Source organism: Phodopus roborovskii, unplaced genomic scaffold, assembly GCF_943737965.1.
Source record: "Phodopus roborovskii unplaced genomic scaffold, PHOROB, whole genome shotgun sequence".
Lineage (NCBI taxonomy): Eukaryota > Metazoa > Chordata > Mammalia > Rodentia > Cricetidae > Phodopus > Phodopus roborovskii.
The window spans coordinates 20,521,001-20,542,173 of NW_026126540.1; the positions used below are offsets into that span (position 1 = coordinate 20,521,001).

General features: G+C 36.5%; 2 protein-coding genes across 10 annotated transcripts in view; one reads left to right on the top strand and one right to left on the bottom strand.

Moving 5' to 3' along the window:
• Positions 1–21,173, bottom strand: part of Kirrel1 (kirre like nephrin family adhesion molecule 1) — a 1,148,154-nt gene that overhangs the window by 746,157 nt on the left and 380,824 nt on the right. The window lies entirely within an intron of this gene.
• Lrba (LPS responsive beige-like anchor protein) overlaps positions 1–21,173 on the top strand; it is a 552,647-nt gene that overhangs the window by 510,863 nt on the left and 20,611 nt on the right. For all 6 annotated transcript variants that reach the window (XM_051199359.1, XM_051199362.1, XM_051199361.1 and 3 more), the window contains 3 exons: positions 2,635–2,697; positions 8,661–8,816; positions 14,819–14,986. In XM_051199359.1, the coding sequence (XP_051055316.1) occupies positions 2,635–2,697; positions 8,661–8,816; positions 14,819–14,986 (387 nt within the window). The remainder of the gene's footprint in view (positions 1–2,634; positions 2,698–8,660; positions 8,817–14,818; positions 14,987–21,173) is intronic.

Genomic DNA, 21,173 nt, shown 5'->3' on the forward strand with positions numbered 1-21,173 from the left:
AACTGAATGATATCATCGTGATAGAGAAGCAGACCTTTCAACTGTTAGAAAGCCTAGGCTATATTAAAGAACTGAAAAATACCTTAAGTCTTGAAGACTAAGTGTCTCATACTTAATTTGAACCAATATATCTCTAACTTGCTTCCTTTAATACTTGATAGGCAGAAGTTTCCTTTCCAAGTCCACTTTCCATAAATAATGTGAAGTAATTTAATGTCTGGTTCCACTACTAAAGCCCCACTCATGTGTATCCTTCTGTTCCTAGCATAAGCATTCCTTTTAAAGAGCGAGCCCGATTCTCCAGTCTTTGCCTGTCATTGTCTTCAGTGAGCTGTCATTGACACATTATCTATTTCATTAGTAGTATTTGTTCCCACCCTTCACCTATATACTACCCTCACAGTATGACATAGCAACTTGCCACAGACAAATACAAAGAATGGCAACATGGGCATTGTCCTTCTAGAATGTGATATCCAGATCTGAGCTACACTTACTTCAAAAAAAAAAAAAAAAAAAAAAAAAACTGAGCATAATTCCATTATAGAAATAGATCCTCATTTCAGATCTATTTGAGGGTCCCTGATTTTTCATCCTATCAACATAATCCCTTTACCTATCAGTATGTGTGTTGATTTAGAACAGAAATTCCTAGCAGTTCTTGGTGAATGTCAAATTCTTATTCAATCAGTTTTTCTTAAATTTTTTATTCTGTTTTCTCCTAAAGACCTAGAGTTTCCATAGCCATTCATTGGGATGGCTTTGCTTTTTCTTCAAGTAATATTTGTGTCCTCATTTACAAAACAAATATGTTCTGTCCATTATAAACTAAGTAGTGTAGCATAATCAAAGGCCTGGACTCAACCCCAAGTAGTCAAAACAAAACAAGAAAATTTTATACTCTCCTCTCACTAAGAACTTTGAGGAGCCTCTTGATCATCCTATGGGGTATACGGACTCAATCCAACAACTGGAGAGTACAGGTTGAGCTGTATTCAATTGTTCTTTTTGTAGCTCAAATGGCAAGTAATGACTAATGCCATCTAATCTCGATGGTAGAGCAGGAAGCTAAAGCACAATGGCTACATGACTTGCCCAAGGGGGCAGAAGTAGGATTGGAGGCTGGCTGAATTCCTAAAGCTCCTTCTCCAGCAATTGATTATGTTTCTGTGGTCTCAGGTCTCAGAGCAGAGTCCCATGCTGAATGACATTGGTGTGGCTGGAAGTCATTGGCTCTGCTGTGTAGATCAGAGGCTGAGTGCATTTTCCTTAACATTCTCTATGATTGGTTTTGAGCCTGTCCTGGCACTCACTCTCTCACTCTGTAGACCAGGCTGGCCTTGAACTCACAGAGATCTGCCTGCCTCTGCCTCCCGAGTGCTGGGATTAAATGCCTGAGCCACCAACACCCAGCTTATCTGTAATTTCTTAATCAACAAAGCTGGTAAATCATCCGAATGACACACCTACAGTTTTTATTGACAGTATTGGTTTCACTCAGACTTTTTATCAATATTAAAGCTTGCCAAGCATCCTTGAGAAGTTGACATTTAATAACTAGAGAAAGTATACCCTAATAAGTTTTAAAGTAATCTAATGAGCTCATAAAATGTACTGTGTTTTATTTTCAATCGTCAACAATGGTCAGAAAACTTCCTGATAGCCTGAGCAGGGCCTAGGGATCATCCAGGCAGTGCTGGCAATACTTGTGACCAGGGTGAAGAGCAGTCATCCAAAGAAAAGAGATCAGAACCATGAATCTGGAAAGGTCACCCATTCTACACTTTATCTTAGGGTTTATGAAGTCAGAAGCTGCAGAACAAGTCAGTGGCATTTCCTCTCTACCTAAAGTCTTTCCACTTCTTGCAGAAAAATAGCTTACAAAACCTCTATTCAATTATAATATAACTATGCCTGCATCTATAAAACCATTTTGAGAATGGAACAAACTATTCTTAGCATGGATTGATTTTTCTAACTCATTTGCTTCTCGGGGTATTTTAAAGTAAAAACCATGGAAGTATTAAATATTAATAAAACTTTGTAAAAAACCCTCACTCCCATCTTTAAGAAAATATTTCAGTCAAGTGCATTTAACTAAAACATTTATCTGTGGGTACCTCTGTTTTTATTCAAACTTTCAATTGATTGATTTTTGGTGATGGATGAAACACTAAACATTCCCTGACTTGGAGCATCCCCTTTCTCTATCATAAACTGACATTTCTGTGTATCCTCTGTGCTACAGCATTCAAAACTGCCTTTTTAAGAAGTAACGAAAAAATAGTATTTGCTACAGTCAGCAGATGGTTGTCACATTTTGTTTTCAGCACGCTTTACCACTTAATTTTGTTTTGTTGTAGCATCATAGGCTGCCAGTCAAGCATCTGCTATAGCTTATGGTCTAGGACTGGAGCCACGGCAATGGCACATGTTCAGAACAGCACTAATCTAAAATAAATGTTTAATAAGCTAGCCATAAAAGCACCTGGACTTTTAGTCTTTAAATTCACAAAACTGCATGAGAGAGTTGGAGATTGGAAACAATTCTACATAAGGTTGACTTGTGCATTTTTGTAGTTAAGTGTATGAAAAATAATGCTCTTTTTTCTTTTTTTCTTTTGTGAATTCCAGCTCACCAAGGTGCTGTACAGGACCAGCCGTACCAGCTGCCAGTGGAAATCGATCCTCTCATAGGTCTGTCACTTCTTTCTCTCTTTGCGATTCATTAAGCTCTGTATGGTGGCCCTGAAGTGTAGATTACAGTTGTTTTTCACTTGCTGGTTGCTGGGAATGGAATTTTCCTGATAAACCATTTGCATGCAAATTGGAATGCAATGAGCTGTGGCTATGCTGGTATTTCATCAACTCCCCCTCGTTGGTTTGCCTAATTTGAACAGGCCTAGGACGCGTGTCACTGAAAATTAATATGGATGCTGTAATAATGTGTGATTGAGAATGCGCATGAAGTACTGTCAGGATAATATTGGATCTTTTCATCACTCAGACTTGTTGATGAGCAGGAGCGAGGCGCGTTATGATGAATTGGTGCAAACGTAATGTGATGGAGCTTCTTTGCTAGGGAAATTTTCATAATAACAGTAGGATTCTTAGCAGCACTGTGTTGTGAAAAATAAAACTGTAATGCCAGGGTCTCATCATTAAAGGAGATCAATCCTTTCTTCCTGGGCCCTCTGTTGAGTCATAGGGGATTAATGAGCAATTGCAAAGCAGTTTCGAAGTTGAAATATATTGCCCAACCAATGGTAGTGTTAAGATATTTGTATTCATTTTCCTAGAGTCCTACAGCCAATAAATTGCAGTTGGAGGTTAAATTTGTTGAGGGAGAAGAAAAAGAAAAATAGGGAGGAGACTAGAAAGAGCCACTGGGAACAACAAGAGCATCTGCAGCAGATGACTTAGAATTTTTAATTGCTGTTATGGTTTGGAGTCTGTTACCTGAAATCTCTAGTTAGCATTTGTCATTCTTACGCATTGGGATTTCAAATGTATCACCAAAAAGGTTAAGCCTGATAACTTTTAGAATGAAAAAAGAAACATTAATTGCCTTACCATGGGGTAAGCAACCAGCATGGATATTTGTCCTTGAATTTTGGCAAGTTTACCGTGAGCAAATAAATTTGTTAGGATGTTGCCATTTTGCATATGAATTTTGCAAATGAAGGAGCAGATTTATTTTTTTTTAAATCTACTATGTTTCCTATTTGTAGGTTACCCTTTTTTTCACTGAAGACTTTACCACAATAGAACACTAAAATAGTTACCATTCACTAGATGGTTTTCTACTTTAGGATGAACAAAACTTTAAATTCAGAAACAATTCATTAATCATTTCCCCCAGTAAATGCTCCTTAATTTCTTTTTGCTTTAAAAAGATACTATTTGCTACTTCTTAACAGTAACAAAGCAAAATGTTCACTGTGTAGTTTTAAAATCAGGAAAATAAAGCCCAGTTGCTAAGACATGTAAAACACCCTTTCTGAATTATAGGTTCGTTGTTTGCTTTAAAACATGGCAATGAATATTCTGTAGTATAATTGAGTGAATTTAACCAGTGTAGGCAAAGTTTCTTGGTAAAAAGCCAAATATTAAATATTTCAGGGTTTGTGGGTCTTAAGGTTTCAGACACAGTTGTTTAACTCTTTCATCACAGCACAAAAGCCACCATGGACAAATGAATGTGACTGTTTTTCAACAGTGTTTATACTTAAAGATTGCATGGGTCAGATTCATTCAGCCTGTACGTCAGAGAGCCTCCAGATCACTGGCCATCAAACAGCCCCTCCACTTACTAACGTAACTGTCTTATGTAGCCCATGCTGGCCTCAGGTTCAGTATGTGACCCAGGATGACCTAAAACTTCTGATCCTCCTGCTTCTACTTCCTAAACGTTGGGATTTCAGGTGTGTACCACCAGCTAGGATCAATCCCAGCAAGGACACTATCGACTGAACACAACCCCAGCCTCCTTCTCATTAATCTTAAAATCAATACTTAAAAGTTTGTATCATGCTGGGTGATGGTGGAGCACACATTTAATCCCAGCACCTGGGAGGCAGAGGCTGGAGGATCTCTGAGTTCGAGGCCAGCCTGGTCTACAGAGCTACACAGAGAAACCCTGTCTCGAAAAACCAAAATAATAATAATAAGTTTTCGTCATAATTTCAAATTCTTAAAACTTCTTGCATAGTAGAAAACATTTATAATATATCCAATGAAATCCCAGTATCAAAATGAATTGATAGTCACCATCTTTTATTTTTAAAAATATATATGAAAACTTTCAACAGTTGGAAATTTCACCAAATTCTTTTTTTCACCTTGGATTTATCACCTATCTTCTCCATATAATTTTATTTTAACATTTAAAACTTGATTACTCTATGTTTCAGCCATAGACATGTGTATAGAAAGTTAAACATGTTTATAAACTTAAAGTTTTTCTTTACTTTTTTCAAGACAGGATTTCTCTGTGTAGCTTTGAAGCCTGTCCTGGTACTTTCTCTGTAGACCAGCCTGGCCTCGAACTCACAGAGATCTGCCTGCCTCTACATTCTGAGTGCTGGGATAAAAGGCATGTGCCACCACTGCCCACCTAAACTTAAATTTTTCTATGCATTCAAGGCTCAGTGTTTTTATACTTCATAAAGAAATGCTGGGAAATAAATTTTAAAATATCACACCCCAGAAGGGAAATTAAAATCTTAAAATAATTACACTGAGTAATCTTTATAGTTTGTCTTTGCTTTGGGGTATGTGTGTGTGTGTGTGTGTTAAAGTCTCATAGTACATGCCTTTAATCCCAACAACTTGGGAGGCAAAGTCAGGCAGATCTTTGAGTTCTAGGCCAGCTTCATCTACAGAGTGACTTCCAAGGCTACACAGAGAAACCCTGTCTAGAAAAATAAAAATAACAACAAAAAAGTCTCATTTTATAGCCTCAACTAACCTGGAACTCATTATATAGCAAACTGGCCTTGAACTCAAGGTCTTTCTACTGCAGCCTTGTGGGCCCTAGGTTCATAGGTGTGTGGCACCACTCCTCACTTTCTTAAAACATTTACTTATAATTAATTATGTAGGCTTTTTAGTGTGGCAATGGCGGTCCAACTCTGGGCTTCAGCAATGCTCAACACATTTTCCACCACTGAAGTGTATTACAGCCCTGTAATAAGCTTTAATAATATTAATGAAATATAAAAAAGCACTTACTGGAAACAAGTCTTCAGTTAACTAAATGCTGTGTTTTCCCTTCTAATAGCTCATGTGTTGATGAACACTGTTTAGTTCTAAGTTAGCTAAGATTCGTCCAACAAATCTATTCCTATTACTTTGGTTTTGTAGCTGAGGAATGTTACATTAAAAAAGTAGAGGAGAAAGGAAAATTTCTTGATTTAATAATGCTATATGAATCTTGGAACTCTTTCTAATATATAGCAAAATTCATGTAGTGAATTTTTTTATGGTCTAATAGTAGGTAGCTTTCCTTTTAACAATGCTGTTGAAACTTACTTTTAATGATTTGTCAATTGACATTGTGGTTGGATCCTTGTTCCAATTTCTTAAAGCCATCTGATCTACAAAATGATGACACCAAGACACTCACTTTTTAATGTCATCAATATTTTTCATTGTTCCTGTATTTGGCTCCCAAGACATTTTAGTCCCTGGGGGTAAAGAACCATAGTAAGATTATGCATGGTTTCATCTAAAGTAAAAAAAAAAAGAAAAGAAAAGAAATAAGAAAGGAAAACTCACAGGAGAATTCTCAGGCAAATCAGTTTCAAACAAGAGAATATATGAAAGTTGAAGAACTAGAAATTGATTCCCGTAAAACCATCTGTGCTCTATCCCCTGGGAAGCCTTATACTCCTCAAAGTAGTCATGACCCAGTTTGGATGCTGCTTATCTAATCAAATATAAAATATGTATGTGTGTGTGTATGTATGTATGTATATATATATTAGGATTGAGTCACAAAAAAAGGTGAGATAATATAAATGCTCTTATAAATTGGATAGGGTAGACAGCAAAGGGATATACAAATGGACTAACAGATGGGTGGATGGATGGCTGGATGAGGAGCTTTCCAGTGTTAAACTTCAAGTAAGAATTCACTTAGAAAGTAGTTCATCTGCTGAGTAGTGGTACACACCTCTAGGAGATAGAGACAGGAGGACCTCCAGTTCAAGGCGATCCTAAACAGAGTGAGACCTTTTCTCAAAAAAACAAAAGTCAAAACAAACAAAAACTAGCTCATCTGAATGCTGGAGGAATATCAGCCTTTACTCGTGCATGCTGTGATCCCTCATTCAGAATTATGTGCATGCCTACCCTCCCCCCAAATTAGTGAGAATTAATAGTCCAAGAGCAAAAGTCATATAAATACCAGCAAAAGGAGACACTTTTAAAGGTTCTGTGTATACTGAAGTGTAGAAGTAACTGGTGTAGGAAATACTACATACATTGTTTGCCTAGGTTTCATGGACTATGTGTGTCTCATGATTTCACTGCAGTGGGGTATTCTCTCTGTGTGATTCACAGTCGTATCTGTAAAACCTTCCCTCGTCTGGCAGCAACTTCCTTTTGTATGAGAAGGAAAACTGATCCCCAACTGGAATTTTTTACTATTGCTGCTACTTTCTACCCCCATTAACTTCCCAAAGCATATTCAGACAGTTACCTGCTGATTTTAAATGTAAGTTGTGTTAACAGACATTAGCAGAGGATTCCATATGTACACATGCATGTGGAGCATGTTCTGTTTATGTTGAGGATAGTTCAGGCATCAGTGGTTTTCAGCACAGCACTGAGAATATTTTAATGCTTTGCTTGTTTGTTCGTTGGTTTGATTTGGGAGGCCTTATATTAAACTCCCACATTATTTAGATATCATACACAATGACTATGAAACAGATATCTTTGAGTTTTTGTCTATAACTGAAAAATGGCATAAAAAACTTAATAACCAGATGCAGGAATTTGCTTTGACCATTCCATTCTGGTTCCTGGAGCTGTCAAGCTTTTGTGGTGTGAAAATCTTATTTGTGATGGAAAGTCACTAAAAACAATGGTTCTGTTTTGTTGGCCTAATAATATCAAAAAAAGAAAGAAAGAAAGAGAGAAAGAAAAGGAAGGAAGAAAGAAAAGCATCTGAGTGAAATTGTTTTTCTGACAATGGCAACTCCATGCTCTTTCCAGTGCTTGGCATCACTACGTGCCTGACCTGCGCCTTGAGACAGTCCCGTCTCAGGAGCTCTGGAGCACTTGGAGACAGCCTGCCAGTCTGTCTCATCTTATCACTTAAGTCAAGACTAAGAACGTGGCAGTTGCTTTGACTTTTTACTTACAAGACTCTTTAATAAATCCTCATTCTTGCCTTTGCTTACATGTGAGTGCAGCTCTAAACAGGGGAATGGGAGCTCCCTTCCAGTCAATTAAAGACCCGTAAAAGCCAAAGTAGCACAAGATACTACAGTATTTCAAATAAATGACATTTAAATCCTAATATCTCTTCCTTATGACAAAATGTTAAAGGTAATAGATTGCCACAACATCCTCGTGACAATAGACATAATAAGATTGTCAAAAGCAACCTAAACTGTGGTGAGATCTAGAGGCTATAATCTATTCTGTCCAAGAACTAGAAGGCATGTTTTGTGGGTTGTATACAGTTTTTTGGGTTTTTTTTTTTTTATTGTATTCTACTTTTTGTTTTGTTTTTTGTTTTTTGAGACAGGATTTCCCTGTGTAACAGTCCTGGCAGTCCTGGAACTCGCTCTGTAGACCAGGCTGGCCTTGAACTCAGAGAGATCCTCCTCCCTCTGCCTCCTGAGTACTGGGATTAAAGGCATGCACCACAACCTGGCAGTATTCTACTTTTTTTCTCTAAGCAAAACATTGTTTTACTGAGATGTTGAATATAACAACTCACATTCTTCCAGCAATTGCTTATATTTCTCCTTGGCTTTTCAAATACTATACTTAAAGGTCAAGTATTAGGAACCCTGTCTCCTCCTTTCCTTACCCCTAACTCCCGATGTGAGACACACTCCCAATGTGAGAGAGACACTATTGGATTTTTTTTTTAGCCATATATATTTAGTAGTTTTTCTTTCTTCTTCCCTACATTCTCACAGCCTGCGGCACAGGGACACACAGGAGGCAGGTAACTGACCTTCTGGACCAGAGCATTCAAGTTCACTCCCAATGCTTCGTCATCACTTCTGACAACCGCTATATTCTCGTCTGTGGCTTCTGGGATAAAAGTTTCCGAGTCTACTCCACAGACACAGGTAATTTCTATAATAAGCCAAAGATATGACTTGGAATCAAAACTATTTTCTCCTATCAAAATAAAGAGGATGTGTCTTCCCTTTCAGGAAACAGTGGACTAGCTCATTTGTTATTGAGTTAGCTTTAGTATGTTTTTAAGATGCAGTTTATCAATAGTTTTGTCTCCCAAATAGATGCTTCCATGATAATTATATTCTGCAGGCAAAGCTATGAATGTAAATACCGTACACATGTGTACATACAATTTGAAGGTAAGTGCACCAACACAGAAGTATACTTCCATTTTCAATTATTTAAAATGTTTTCTTTTCCACACTAGAAACACTCATGAAGTCTGTCTTTTGGGAATAAACCTTGTCTTTCCCAGTTCTGCATACACTCTTACTGAAAACTACATCACTATGAAGAGTAGCTGAGTATTGACTTAGCATGTAACAAATGCTCTTAAAAGTTTGAATCTGTGAGTGTGTTTGCATGCACTCCCAGAAGGACAAACCAAGTCAACTCAGTAATCCAAGGGAATTTTGCATGTCAGAATTTCAAACTATTGATAAACTTAGTAGCATGTCTTAAAAAGCATTTTAGAAATTGTCAAAGAAGATAAATTTATAGATAATATATAGTTGAATAGAGTTAGTTTTTTTTTTCTTTGAGACAGGGTTTCTTTGTGTAGTCCTGACTGTCCTAGAACTCGTTTTATAGAACTCAAAGATCTGCCTACCTCTGCCTCCCAAGTGCTTGGATCAAAGGCATGTGCCACCACCCTCCAGCTTAAAGTTTGACATGAATTACATATTATTTCATTATAACTAATCAATAGTACTGTGGCATGGATTATAGTTTCCTTAGTTTGTTTTGACTTTCTGGTGTGGCTGAGTACAGTCCCTTCCACTGTTAGATGCCCAGTCCCTGAAAGAAGGTATTTTAAATGGAAGAAGGAAATGCACATATCTTGATTAAATGCTGTGGGAGTGGGAAATTCTATTTCATTGAAATTTCTAATTAAGTGCTATATAGCAAGTCCTCTTTCAGGCTTGCTAATAATCCTTATGAAGTGTATGGGTCCTTGCTCCTCTTAGTAAGTAGGTGCACTGAACAGTTGGTGATTCTTCAGTGTTTCTGAGACTGCTGAACCAAACTGGAAGGATATGGTGAAATTACTCACTTCAGCTGAAATATTTATAGAATGAGCCTTACAAATTATTTGTAGAAATTATTCTGTTTATTTTCTGCTTTAGGAAATTGATTCTCATTTTCTTTATAATCCATTTCATCTCGATTTAAGTTCATGAAAGAAAACACAATCACCCAATCCTTTTTTGAGCAGCTGAGTGGGTTTTTTTTTTTTCTTTCTCTTTTTAGATATTTCAGTCCATGAGGTAGATTATTTAGAAATTAAAATTCCATCAACATTATGTAAACCTACAGAGTGATTTGTTGTTTTGTGAAACTATATTTCTTTATTATACTCAATCTTCTGTTTTGATAATCTATTTCAGTTTTAACCTTTTCATTATTATACCAAAAAGAGCAACCTTAGCATGATTTGGTACTCCCTCTGTCCTCACAGACTCTGGGTTACACTTGATATGTCCCTTATAAGTTTTCCTGAACAGTCTTTTAGACTGCCTATTGTTCTCACACTTTAGAAAGGTTATTTTAAAATTCACACAGGAAGTTACTCCATCATTTTGGCTTATAGTTTTTCAGTTTTGACAATGCACAGCATTACATCACCACCTCACAGACTCTTTGGGTGAAGGTCCCCTCATGTCACCTTTCTGGATGTCACCTTTCCCCGCACCCTCAAGTCCTGGCAACCACTGACTACTTCTTATTTCCAGGGTTGGCCTTTGTCAGAATATGGGTGGAGTCATAAATTATATGTCTTTCATTTGACATGATAAAGCTTTTGAATTCGTTGATGTTGCCTATTGTTTTATTGTATTATAGGAATATACCACTATATATTAAGTTAACCAGATTAATTATTATGTAGCATTAATAATTTGCCTAGTTTTTGTATCCATTCTTTTTTAGAACTTATAAAATTCGTTGGCATACATATTATTGCTTCATCTTCACAAAAATCTTACGGAGTGGAGTGTTCTTGTCCCATTTTTACATAATATGAACTGAGATTTAGATAATTATGTGACTTACTGAAATTTAAGTAGCTAATGGTAACAGAACTGAGGCTTGGACCTGGCTCTTCTGACTTTATATATAGCAGTTTTTGTTTGTTTTGTTTTGTTTTTAACCATGTTGACTCACACAGGTGTCACCATCCTTGGTTAATTTGGAAACCACCATAATTTGTAGCCCTAAGTTCCTTGCATGCCTGCCATGTTCCATTAGACTTAACAAAGTTGATATCATTCCACCCCTTCACAACAGAAATTTGCAATACCCTGTTTAAAAAACACATGTCTCTGTGTATGTAAAATATTTCATAAGAAGTATTATTTTAAAATTCATATCAAATGGACTGACATAAAACAAAATTTATATTTTGTATATAAGTACAGAAAAAAGAAATCTCAAATTATATTTCTTTTGTATGTCTTCTATATATACTCAGCTGCTGGTTTTATTTAAAAGTAATTTCAATGTGAAAAATAGGAATTTGTGTTTTTATGATAATGAATAATATAAACTAATCTTTTCCTTAAGTTTGGTGAAGAAGCAAGGTAAAAAATTGTATGATCAGTTAATATATAATGGTAAAGCCATCACAAGTGTTGAATTCAATTATATTTTAGCACACAAGCCCCTCCCCCCCCTAAAAAAATCTTCCTCTTATTAGATTGAGGAGGGGTACGTGGGTTGTAACAGGAAATTCTTGAAACATAAATCATGTTTTCAGGGCACAACCAGAGCAGCAGAGGCAACAATAAAACCTCCCCCGGCAGTCAGAATTATTTTCTGGCCACATTTAGATGCAGTGGTGCAGAGTCCTGTGCTAGGATTGTTTTATTTGTAGCACAGCTGTCAAATAAAACATTAACTAGAAAATTTGTTCTGTCAAAAAAGGGATATTCTGGTGTTTGTGGTAATTTTTGATATTAGTGTATGGAGAGGTAGCCTGGTATTAAAGGAAACAAAAAATAAAGGCTGAGGAACACTTATGAGATTATCAGAAAATAATTTACCAAAAGAGCAGCAGGTATTTATACTCTGATTTATTTAGAAGGATCGGGTGATCCTCATATCACAGCAGCAGCAGAGATTGCCGTCTTAGGCTGCCAGAGCAGGGAAAGCAAACCTACAGACAGATTGTGTCCTGGAGTTGAGCCTATAGTGTGAACTGTAGAAAATAAAACTAAGCCGAAACTTCTTTGATGTAACATTTATGTCTTCCTCCCATTTGGAATTTTCCTCCATTTACCGATTTTAGATTGTTTGTAAGGAGTATGGGTTTTTCCTCCCGCCGCCTGGTCTGGTCTTGTCGCCGTGCCAGCCCCAAATAACACACTGAAACTCTGTATTAGATATAATGACATCTCCCATCAATTGTTCTTTTTGTAGAATGCATCATTGTGTTCATAAATCTGTTCACTTTATTTCAATGTTTGTCTACACCATTGGACAATAAAGGCCCTGAGGGTGGAAAACATGTATCCTCATCACTGTATACATTTAAGAAAGCCTAATGCTTGGCACGTAGTAGATGCTAGGTAAATACTGTTGAAGCTTCACAATTTTGATGAATTGGGGGGGGGGATTAAAACGGTAGGAAAATTTAGAAGAAAAACAAATCACAGCAAATGGGTATCTATTTTCCTCACACCAACACTGGAGGAACAAAGCAGTAGCTTCAGAAGGAATAACATGGGAATCTTGGAAAATTCTGTCTGTAATGACTGCATCCCACTTTCACAGCTAGATCTTCCTACCTGGTCCCTGAACTAGTTGGAAATTAAGTAAACCACCCAGCAAATAGTTCCTCTTTGTGAAGTTCCCAGTGCACCAGGACACCTAGGTCTCCTGGGTACCATGTATCTCACTTACCTAGTTGGTTGTATTCATACAAGCCCACAGAGTTGCTGAACTCCAAAATAGACATAAGCCTACTCCTCAATAACACATTCACTTCATTCCTACAGTTCCCGAGCTCTCAGCACTTAGGAAGAGGCTAAAGAGGAAGTCACTGATCAGACTGTGATCAAAACACAACACCAATATGACTTACCAACTTCCTTCAGCAGTTAAAACACATGGTGAACTCTGATTATCAATGGGAGCACAGCCAGCTGCCCTGAGTTCTGCCCTGCAAGATGTGATGTGACCTAATCCATTTACTACTAAACATCTTCACTTAAAAGTGAAATAAAAATTGTTATACATTTCCTTTTTTTATTTTAAAATTTTGAATTCTTCTTTGCATGTGCCTTACTGATATAATCTGACTTTGTGAGTGAAATGTCCTAGCATCAATTTAGAAGACTGAAGACATTTTTAGAAAACTTATGGCACATTTAACAGTTCAAACACTGGCCTTAATGGAATCTTTGATCTGCCTTAATTGCAGCAGAAAAATGTACTTTATTAACTGTAATTTGTAATTGAAATAAGTCTGCTTTTAAGGTTGGTAGCAGTAGGTTCTGCAAGCCGGCTGCTCATGAGTGAAAAAGATGCAGTTGATGTCTACCTGATGTAGATAAGTGTTTCACTATTTTATGTCTAGATTTGAAACATTTATAAGAATTTTTAAGTTTACTGTAAATAATAATTTAAAATTTTAAGTGAATACTTTCTTATTTACATTTATTATCTTGAAGAGTAGCCAGGTGGTGGTGGTGGTGCACGCCTTTCAATCACAGCATTCAGGAGGCAGAGGCAGAAGAGCTCTAAGTTTAAAGCCAACCTGGTCTATAGAGTGAGTTTCAGGATAGCCAGGACTACACAGAGAAACAATGTCTTGAAAAACCAAAACCAAAAGACAGGGAGAGAGGAGGGTAAAAGGGGGGGGGGGGAGAGAGAGAGAGAGAGAGAGAGAAAGTTATGTACATTTAGATGCCAACCCTTAATTGATTTTACTTAGGCTTTTGAATATTATTTTGTGTATTCCAAGTTGAAATACTTTTTTACATTTCTTCAATATTCGAGTTTTATTTGTCCTGCTGACACTCACTTCCTTTTAAAGCCATGCTGAATATTGAGGGTGGATATTCTGTAACACTTACTTTTCAAGGGAAAATATTAGCAATGAACTAGGCTGGCATACAGGGGCTATGGACACCTAATTCTTCAGAAAAGTCTATGAACGATGCCACAGTGTCTGACACTGTTATGTGGACCACTCTTCTGGATTTGAAGCCCTGACCGTGTATAAGTTGACTAGGTTCCTCTCCATTGTCCTCAGTCCTTCCCATTAAACTACGGTAATCATGGTTTCATCATCACCCCTAAAGGAATTTTCATCATTCAGAAAATTAAAACAAAGAATGAGGGGTTTGAACTGCAATTATGATAAATTGTTCCTTTCGTCAAAAGTTAGTCCATGAAATCTTGGTTTGGAAAAAGTATGAACTCTTTTCAAGGTGACCTAAAAACAGAAGAGCTTCATTACATCCTCATGTAGCGGAGTAGGCTGTTAGTGAGCCGAGTTCTGGAGTGCTTTCACAGGGAAGTCACGGAGTAACTCAAGAAAGTGTTAAATGGTTCCAGGGTAAGGGTTCTCCTGGGCCTGCTTTAACCAGTAAATATTATTCTTTTGTAATTTATAGTAGCTGTTTATAAGGATATGGTATCCTCATACTCAAATATTATTTGTTGAAATAGTTTTAACATATGCCTTTCAAAAATGTTATCACTAGTCAATTGATTCTTTTTTTTTTAAAGTATTATAGATAGTATTTAAAAACAAACAAACCCCTACCAGGTCAGAACCTTCTCATACTGAATTACCACGGCGCCAGTGTTGTGCAGGTTATGTATTTGCTAGAAATTTGCTTTGTCTTTTAATTGCAGCTTAAAGAAAAGTTGTTTTATATTTCAGGAAAATTGATCCAAGTGGTGTTTGGCCATTGGGATGTCGTCACTTGCCTAACTCGCTCTGAGTCATATATAGGGGGAAATTGCTACATTCTCTCAGGATCACGTGATGCAACCCTTCTTCTGTGGTACTGGAATGGAAAAGGCAATGGGATTGGAGATAACCCGGGCAGTAAGTACAAACTGTTTTTGAAGTGAACTTTTATAAGTAATGTAGACTAATAACACTTTGAGGGGGAAATGCTCTTTCATTACGGTGAGAATGAAACTGAATTATCAAGCATGTTCAATTTCTAAGCTGTAATTTAAGTTTGACCTAGATGGTATGATTACTAAAACATTAGACAATCATTGTTAATTCAAGTCCACATGTGAAACCTTTGTTTTCACATTATAGTTATTCCTATGCAGACCTGCTAGTTTTTGGCTGCAGTGGCTGTCACCAACTAAAATAGAGGCGTTCTCATGAACAATAACATGTAACATATTATCTTGTTTATTGAACTCATGCTTTAAAAGAGCAAACTAAAAGTTATAATTTTGGAAATCAACTTTATAAAATTATGCTTTGATTTACATATTAAAAGATACAACAGGTCATAAAAGACCAATATGGAATATTCAAATTGGCTCTTGGCTTTTCAGATGGGAAATGAAAATGTTCACCAGCAGCATTAAACATCTTTCAGAAACTGCACTGAAGGCAGTAAAACAACAACACAGAAATGTGTAACCATTTAAAATTGTAATTCACAGAAGGCAAAAAAGGAAACAGCCACCATTAAAACCAATCGCACACAGCTGCAGTCAGGAGAGGGCTTTAAAAACACATTAAGAGGTAGGAAAAACAATTAAAGGGACCACCTGAAAAATGAGAATTTAATTAAAATGATTATGACAACAGAGATGAGTTCCTATAAGAATAGCTGTAGATTTCTATTTCATAAGGTACACATTGTGACCACTCTTAAATATTCACCATTTCTTAATTTAAAACTGGTTGCATTGCAGTATATTTGGTTAAGGAAGGCTTGTGCCATTACCTGAATACCATGGGGCATTGTTACATTTTTGATTGACTTCTCCAGGTTGTGCAAAAATGGATAATAGTGTGAAAGTGAACACTTTGTTCAAAAACTTTTACTAAAATGCTGATACTTATTTATTAAAGTGTAGTTTTTTTTTCAAAGCTATTTTTTCTTTTTATGTACATTAGAGACTGGATGAGATCATAAACATTATATTCAGTTGGTACCTAATGGACATATTTATGACTTTAATCAGAGATAATCTTCTATGTGAATAGAATAGGAAAATAATTTAAAGTTCTGATACTATATATAGGTAATGCAGTCTCAACAGTCAGAGCAAGCTGCACTGTGTTTGTATTGTGGGAAAGTGTGCTTTGTACTTGTCTTTTACTTACCCAGACATCCCTGCTTTATATGTAATTACAATAAACTTAAGATAAAAATTCAGGGATTTTGTTTTTCATTCTCTATAAGAGGATAGATAGATGGATGGATGGATAGATGGATGGATCGATAGATAGATATGGGTGGTGGCATTCTGCTGCCCCTTCCTTTCTGTCCTCCTAGATTGAGTGACTACTTTCAGTTTCTTTTTTCCTGTTTCTTTAAATAGGAGATTAAATAAATTATCTCAGGCAAGACTACATTTGACATAAATAATAATAAATCTACCACTTTGTTATTTGTCTCAAAGAATTTAGGAAAGCCCTTTTCTTGCCTTGAAATGTTTTATGCATGTATACCAATTTATACCCACAAGGACATATTTGAGTCTTTGTTTTTCACTTGAGTTGACTTCATTCTCTGTGTCTATGGAGTTATTGGCAGTGTGTATTCTGAGAAATAGATAAAAGCCATGCTGGCTATTCCTGCATGGAATTGCTATGGCATTTCAGAGATTTGATTGTGTCTTAAAACTAGAAAACTTCACATTTTCAGAGTCAGTATTTTATATTTATTTACACATTAAATAATATGTGCATGCACTTAAATATATATTATTTATTTAAGTACCTTATAAATTGCCCTAGAGATGGTTTTTATGTGTGTGTCATTTAAATAGAGAATCGAGGAGGAGTGATGGAATACCGGGACTCGTTGTAAAAGAGAAATCTGAGTTCCTGGCTCTGCTGGCCCCATGTCTCTATCTATAAAATAAAGCAACAGTGGTGACTGTTAGCAGAGGCACAGGCTGCTCAGAGGAAGTGAATCCCCACACCAACACCATCTTGGTACATATTAGAACATTAGAGTTTCTGTGCAATATCCACCATCCCTTTATTGTCTGTAATATGGTGACTGGAACACCTAGAAATATGGGCAATGAAGATGGGCAAAAAAAAAAAAAAGAAAAAGAAAAAAAAAAAAAAAAAGACCAGAAGAACACAGCACATCTAGTACAAATTTCAAAAACTGTTATGTATTTTGACTAAATTTATTACTTCACCTTTTCTGACCCTTTATAATGTCTGATGCCCCGATCCAATTTTACTTTAGCTCTAAATAATGAATCCTAGAGGAAGATATACAGGTACTTTTTCTTATGATGAGAATTTACACACATTAGAATAGAAAAATGAAAAACCCAATCTAAGCTTTTAAAAAACAAATAGGTAACCCTAGATATTTTTACTGTGTGTAACTGTTTGAAACCTTCCCAGGAGCTGGTTCGGTTTTCTAAGCCTCCTTCTCAGCGAAGGCTGGAAGCAGTCCCTGAGCCTTCAGACTCCCGTGCAATTGCATTGTCTCTCAGAACACCCTGTGCGAGCGGCCACACATTGCCGCACTTGTAGGATGGCCTGTAACTACACAGTAGTACTTCAAATCCTTGTACTTTAGACTTTTATCTTTCTTGAAAGGAAAAAGAGTGGTGCAGGGGCCAACCTATTGCTGTTTTTGTTTTGTTTTGTTTTTTCCTGCAATTTATAGTTCTTTCAGCTATTTAACTTGACTTGAAAATTTAAAATCACAATAGTTAATGATTTTATTTGCAAGGATCATAAGCAAGAGGTAAATACCATTTTCTTTAAATCCGATATTATTGCTAAATATAAAGCTGATAGCTGTGTAACTATTTTAACCTAATGTTATATAATGTTAATGTGTATTAGTTGGATAAAAATCAGGCTATGTCAACTTGGATGAAACCTATAAATAGTATAATTTGGGGCTTTAAAAATGACTCAGATGTTTTATGAAACCTGTCTAGATTATGCAGCCGAAGGCTTGCTTTCCGTAGACAGGCCGTTTTTCACCTTTGGCTCTATTGTCTTGTGATGGTTATCTGCTGTGGAATGCAGCTTCCCCAATGAGGAGAAGGCTGAAAATAGTATTCCGCTTGGTTGTGGATGGTTTTTGTAACATTAACCAGGACAATTTCAATGAAAGGTGTTCTCTGCAGAAAGCTCGGCACTTTGTTACCTCACCGGAGTCTGCTGCTTTGGCTGAGACTCCCCCAGTGAAGGTTTTCCCTTCAGAACAATGCTGACTGGATCGGCCTCGAATCTCAGGGAAAATGTGCTCCTTCTGTGCACTAAATTGCTATTTAAACACTTCCAACTTTGACATGATTTCACTTACATAAACAAGTTGAAAACATACAACACTGTTATTATTTATTCACTATTTTATATTACGTTAATAAATCATAAACTTGAATTTTAAAAACTAACCACGTATGCAACACTTTAGATTTCAAAGTAATTTTTTTTTTTTTTAAACAACCACAGTCTATTAGCTTTTGGAGCAAATGGTTACCGACTGTGAGGGTGTTGCATAGATTTGTGTGCACATTATTTCAGTAAAGTACTTTAACGTTCTTACATTCTGGTTTTGATTTGATGGAAAGGTGGCATTTTTTTTTTTTTCCTGCTTTGCAATCAGACATGCTAATCTATGTCAGCTTTCTCCTTATAGGAGTGGCGTCTATGGCATGGGGGGAGGGTAGGTTGTTTTGTTTTTTATTTTATAACAAGATTCTGTTCTTTAAGAATATTTCAGCACCGTTAATTAGAAAGAAGATTTTATTAACCGTAAGGTTAGCACTAACAGACTGCAGAGCTGCTTTTTAAAGTACTGTGTTCCAGAGCTGCCCTGCTTTTCCTCTGTCTAAAACTTCATTTTGTTATATTCTCATCAGTCACGTAAGTCATTACCATAAATCCTACTGTTGTTAATTTTACTAGTATCACCCTAATGAGACATTCCTGCTATAATTAAAAATGAATTCCAACTTTAAGGCATTCTAAATTTTTTTTAATGAATTTAGAATGATCTTGCCCTATGACTATAAATACCACTGATACACACATAAGACTACTCATCAAGTCTGTAAGAGGAGTGGTGTCGTAACATGTCCAGGTGTGAGTTATTTACTGGTTGTCTCCATGCACGTGTGCTTATGCATATGTATATTTTCATGCTTGTATTTAGGAATTATGTCCTTTTTATCATAAAGCCTAATATGTTTTACTAAAGCTACTGATAAATTCTTATTCTTTGTCTTGGCAAAATACAGGCGGCTGTAATGCAGTGTCCTCTCTTTAAGTAGGTAGCCTAGAGCACCATCTGCTGGATACATCCGGGGACATAAAGTTCTCTAATGGGAAAGGCCAGGCCTGGAAACACTGGTGTATTCTGTCTAAATTGCCTGTGATATATTATTCATGGGTCTCAAGTGTCAGGATATGTATGATGTTTTGAACCTTGTAAGTTTCTTTTTAAGAGAAATCATTTTATTCTTCTTTTCCCACCCTAATCTGGAACTGGAACTTTATAATAAATATTTCAAGGAAAAGCACAGTATCTGTATGGTGAAACAAAGCATGACAGTGCTCCGAGATAGACTCACATCTTCAGTAAGTCACGGTTTGCAGAAATTGTTTAGGTAGTACCTAATCCTAGGCTTCTTATCCTCACTCAGTTTTGTATGTGAAAGCAGGGCTGGAGGCGCGTGGCCTTTTATGTGCTAGACGAAGCTGGACCAGGTTCTTTGTTGCAAACACCAGTTCTTACATATGCCTCGTTCAGACTGCATCCAGTTCCTTCCTGGTCCACTGCTCTGCCTTCTATTTTTCTTTACTTTTTGTAAAATTCAAAGTATGGATTGGCAGTGTTCAGGTTCAGGTGACATTAAAAATGTCTATGAAATTCTCCAGAAGGTCCAGGATGTTTAGTGCTCTGTGATGTAATGCAGGCCCTCAAATTCCAGCAAAACAACTCTGTATTTACTTCTTGTAGCTAATAGTGGATGTGGTAAAAGGAATTATATTCATATGGCAAACGAATACAACCTTAATGTACACCATATGCAGAGCAGTGGGGTGATGTGCCAATATATCACATTTATTTACCTTGTTTGGTTACAGAGAAAAATCACTATACCATTCATCCTATGAGCTGTAGCCACTTAAATATGAGGACAGGGGAACTGATTTATGCCCTTAAACTGAAACTGAGTATCTTCATATGTAGATATTGGGCAATCCCAAATAAAGTTGCACACACTCCATGCTCAAGATGTGAATTTTAATTTCAAACAATGGCTTAAATTAATATGAGACTACATACTACTGACTGACTATCATTATATAGACTCTCAGAACATTCAGAAGCCAAATATTACCCAGAAACTGTAATTGGGGCCCAGCCCCCTTTCTCACATACTAAAATTTGTCTGCTGCTAGAATATGGTTCAGTGCACCGCCCACCCCCCATGAGTGTGGCATTACTGTAGCTTTATTAAGTGTTCATTTAGTGAGACCTCTGGGCCAACATTAAACTGATTTTTACCTCCTTTCCAAAAGGTTCATTTCATTAGAAAGATTACATGAGACCTTATATGTATATGTACCTTATATTACTAAGTAGATATTCCTGGAGCTGTATGAAGAGCCATCTTTTGTGAAATTATTTGTGTTTCTAATTATTTCTTTTGCAAAGCAGCAATTACCCTACTTTTTCTAGTTACCTTCATTTTCACTTGCTAGACTCACTACTTTATAGAGCTAATTAAAAATACTAATTAACAATTTTAAGGCATTTTCCAACAACTTTGTCTTTTTGTTTTGTTTTTAAGATTTATTTATTATGTATACAGCATTCTGCCTGCATGTATCCCTGCAGGCCAGAAGAGGGCACCAGATCTGATTATAGATGGTTGTGAGCCACCATGTGGTTGCTGGGAATTGAACTCAGGACCTCTGAAAGGACAGTCAGTGCTCTTAACCTCTGAGCCATCTCTCCAGCCCCCTAATTAACAAATTTTAGAATTGATTATAACATGGGTTTTTCTGTTTGCTCTTATCTGGGTGATTTGTTTTGTTTTGT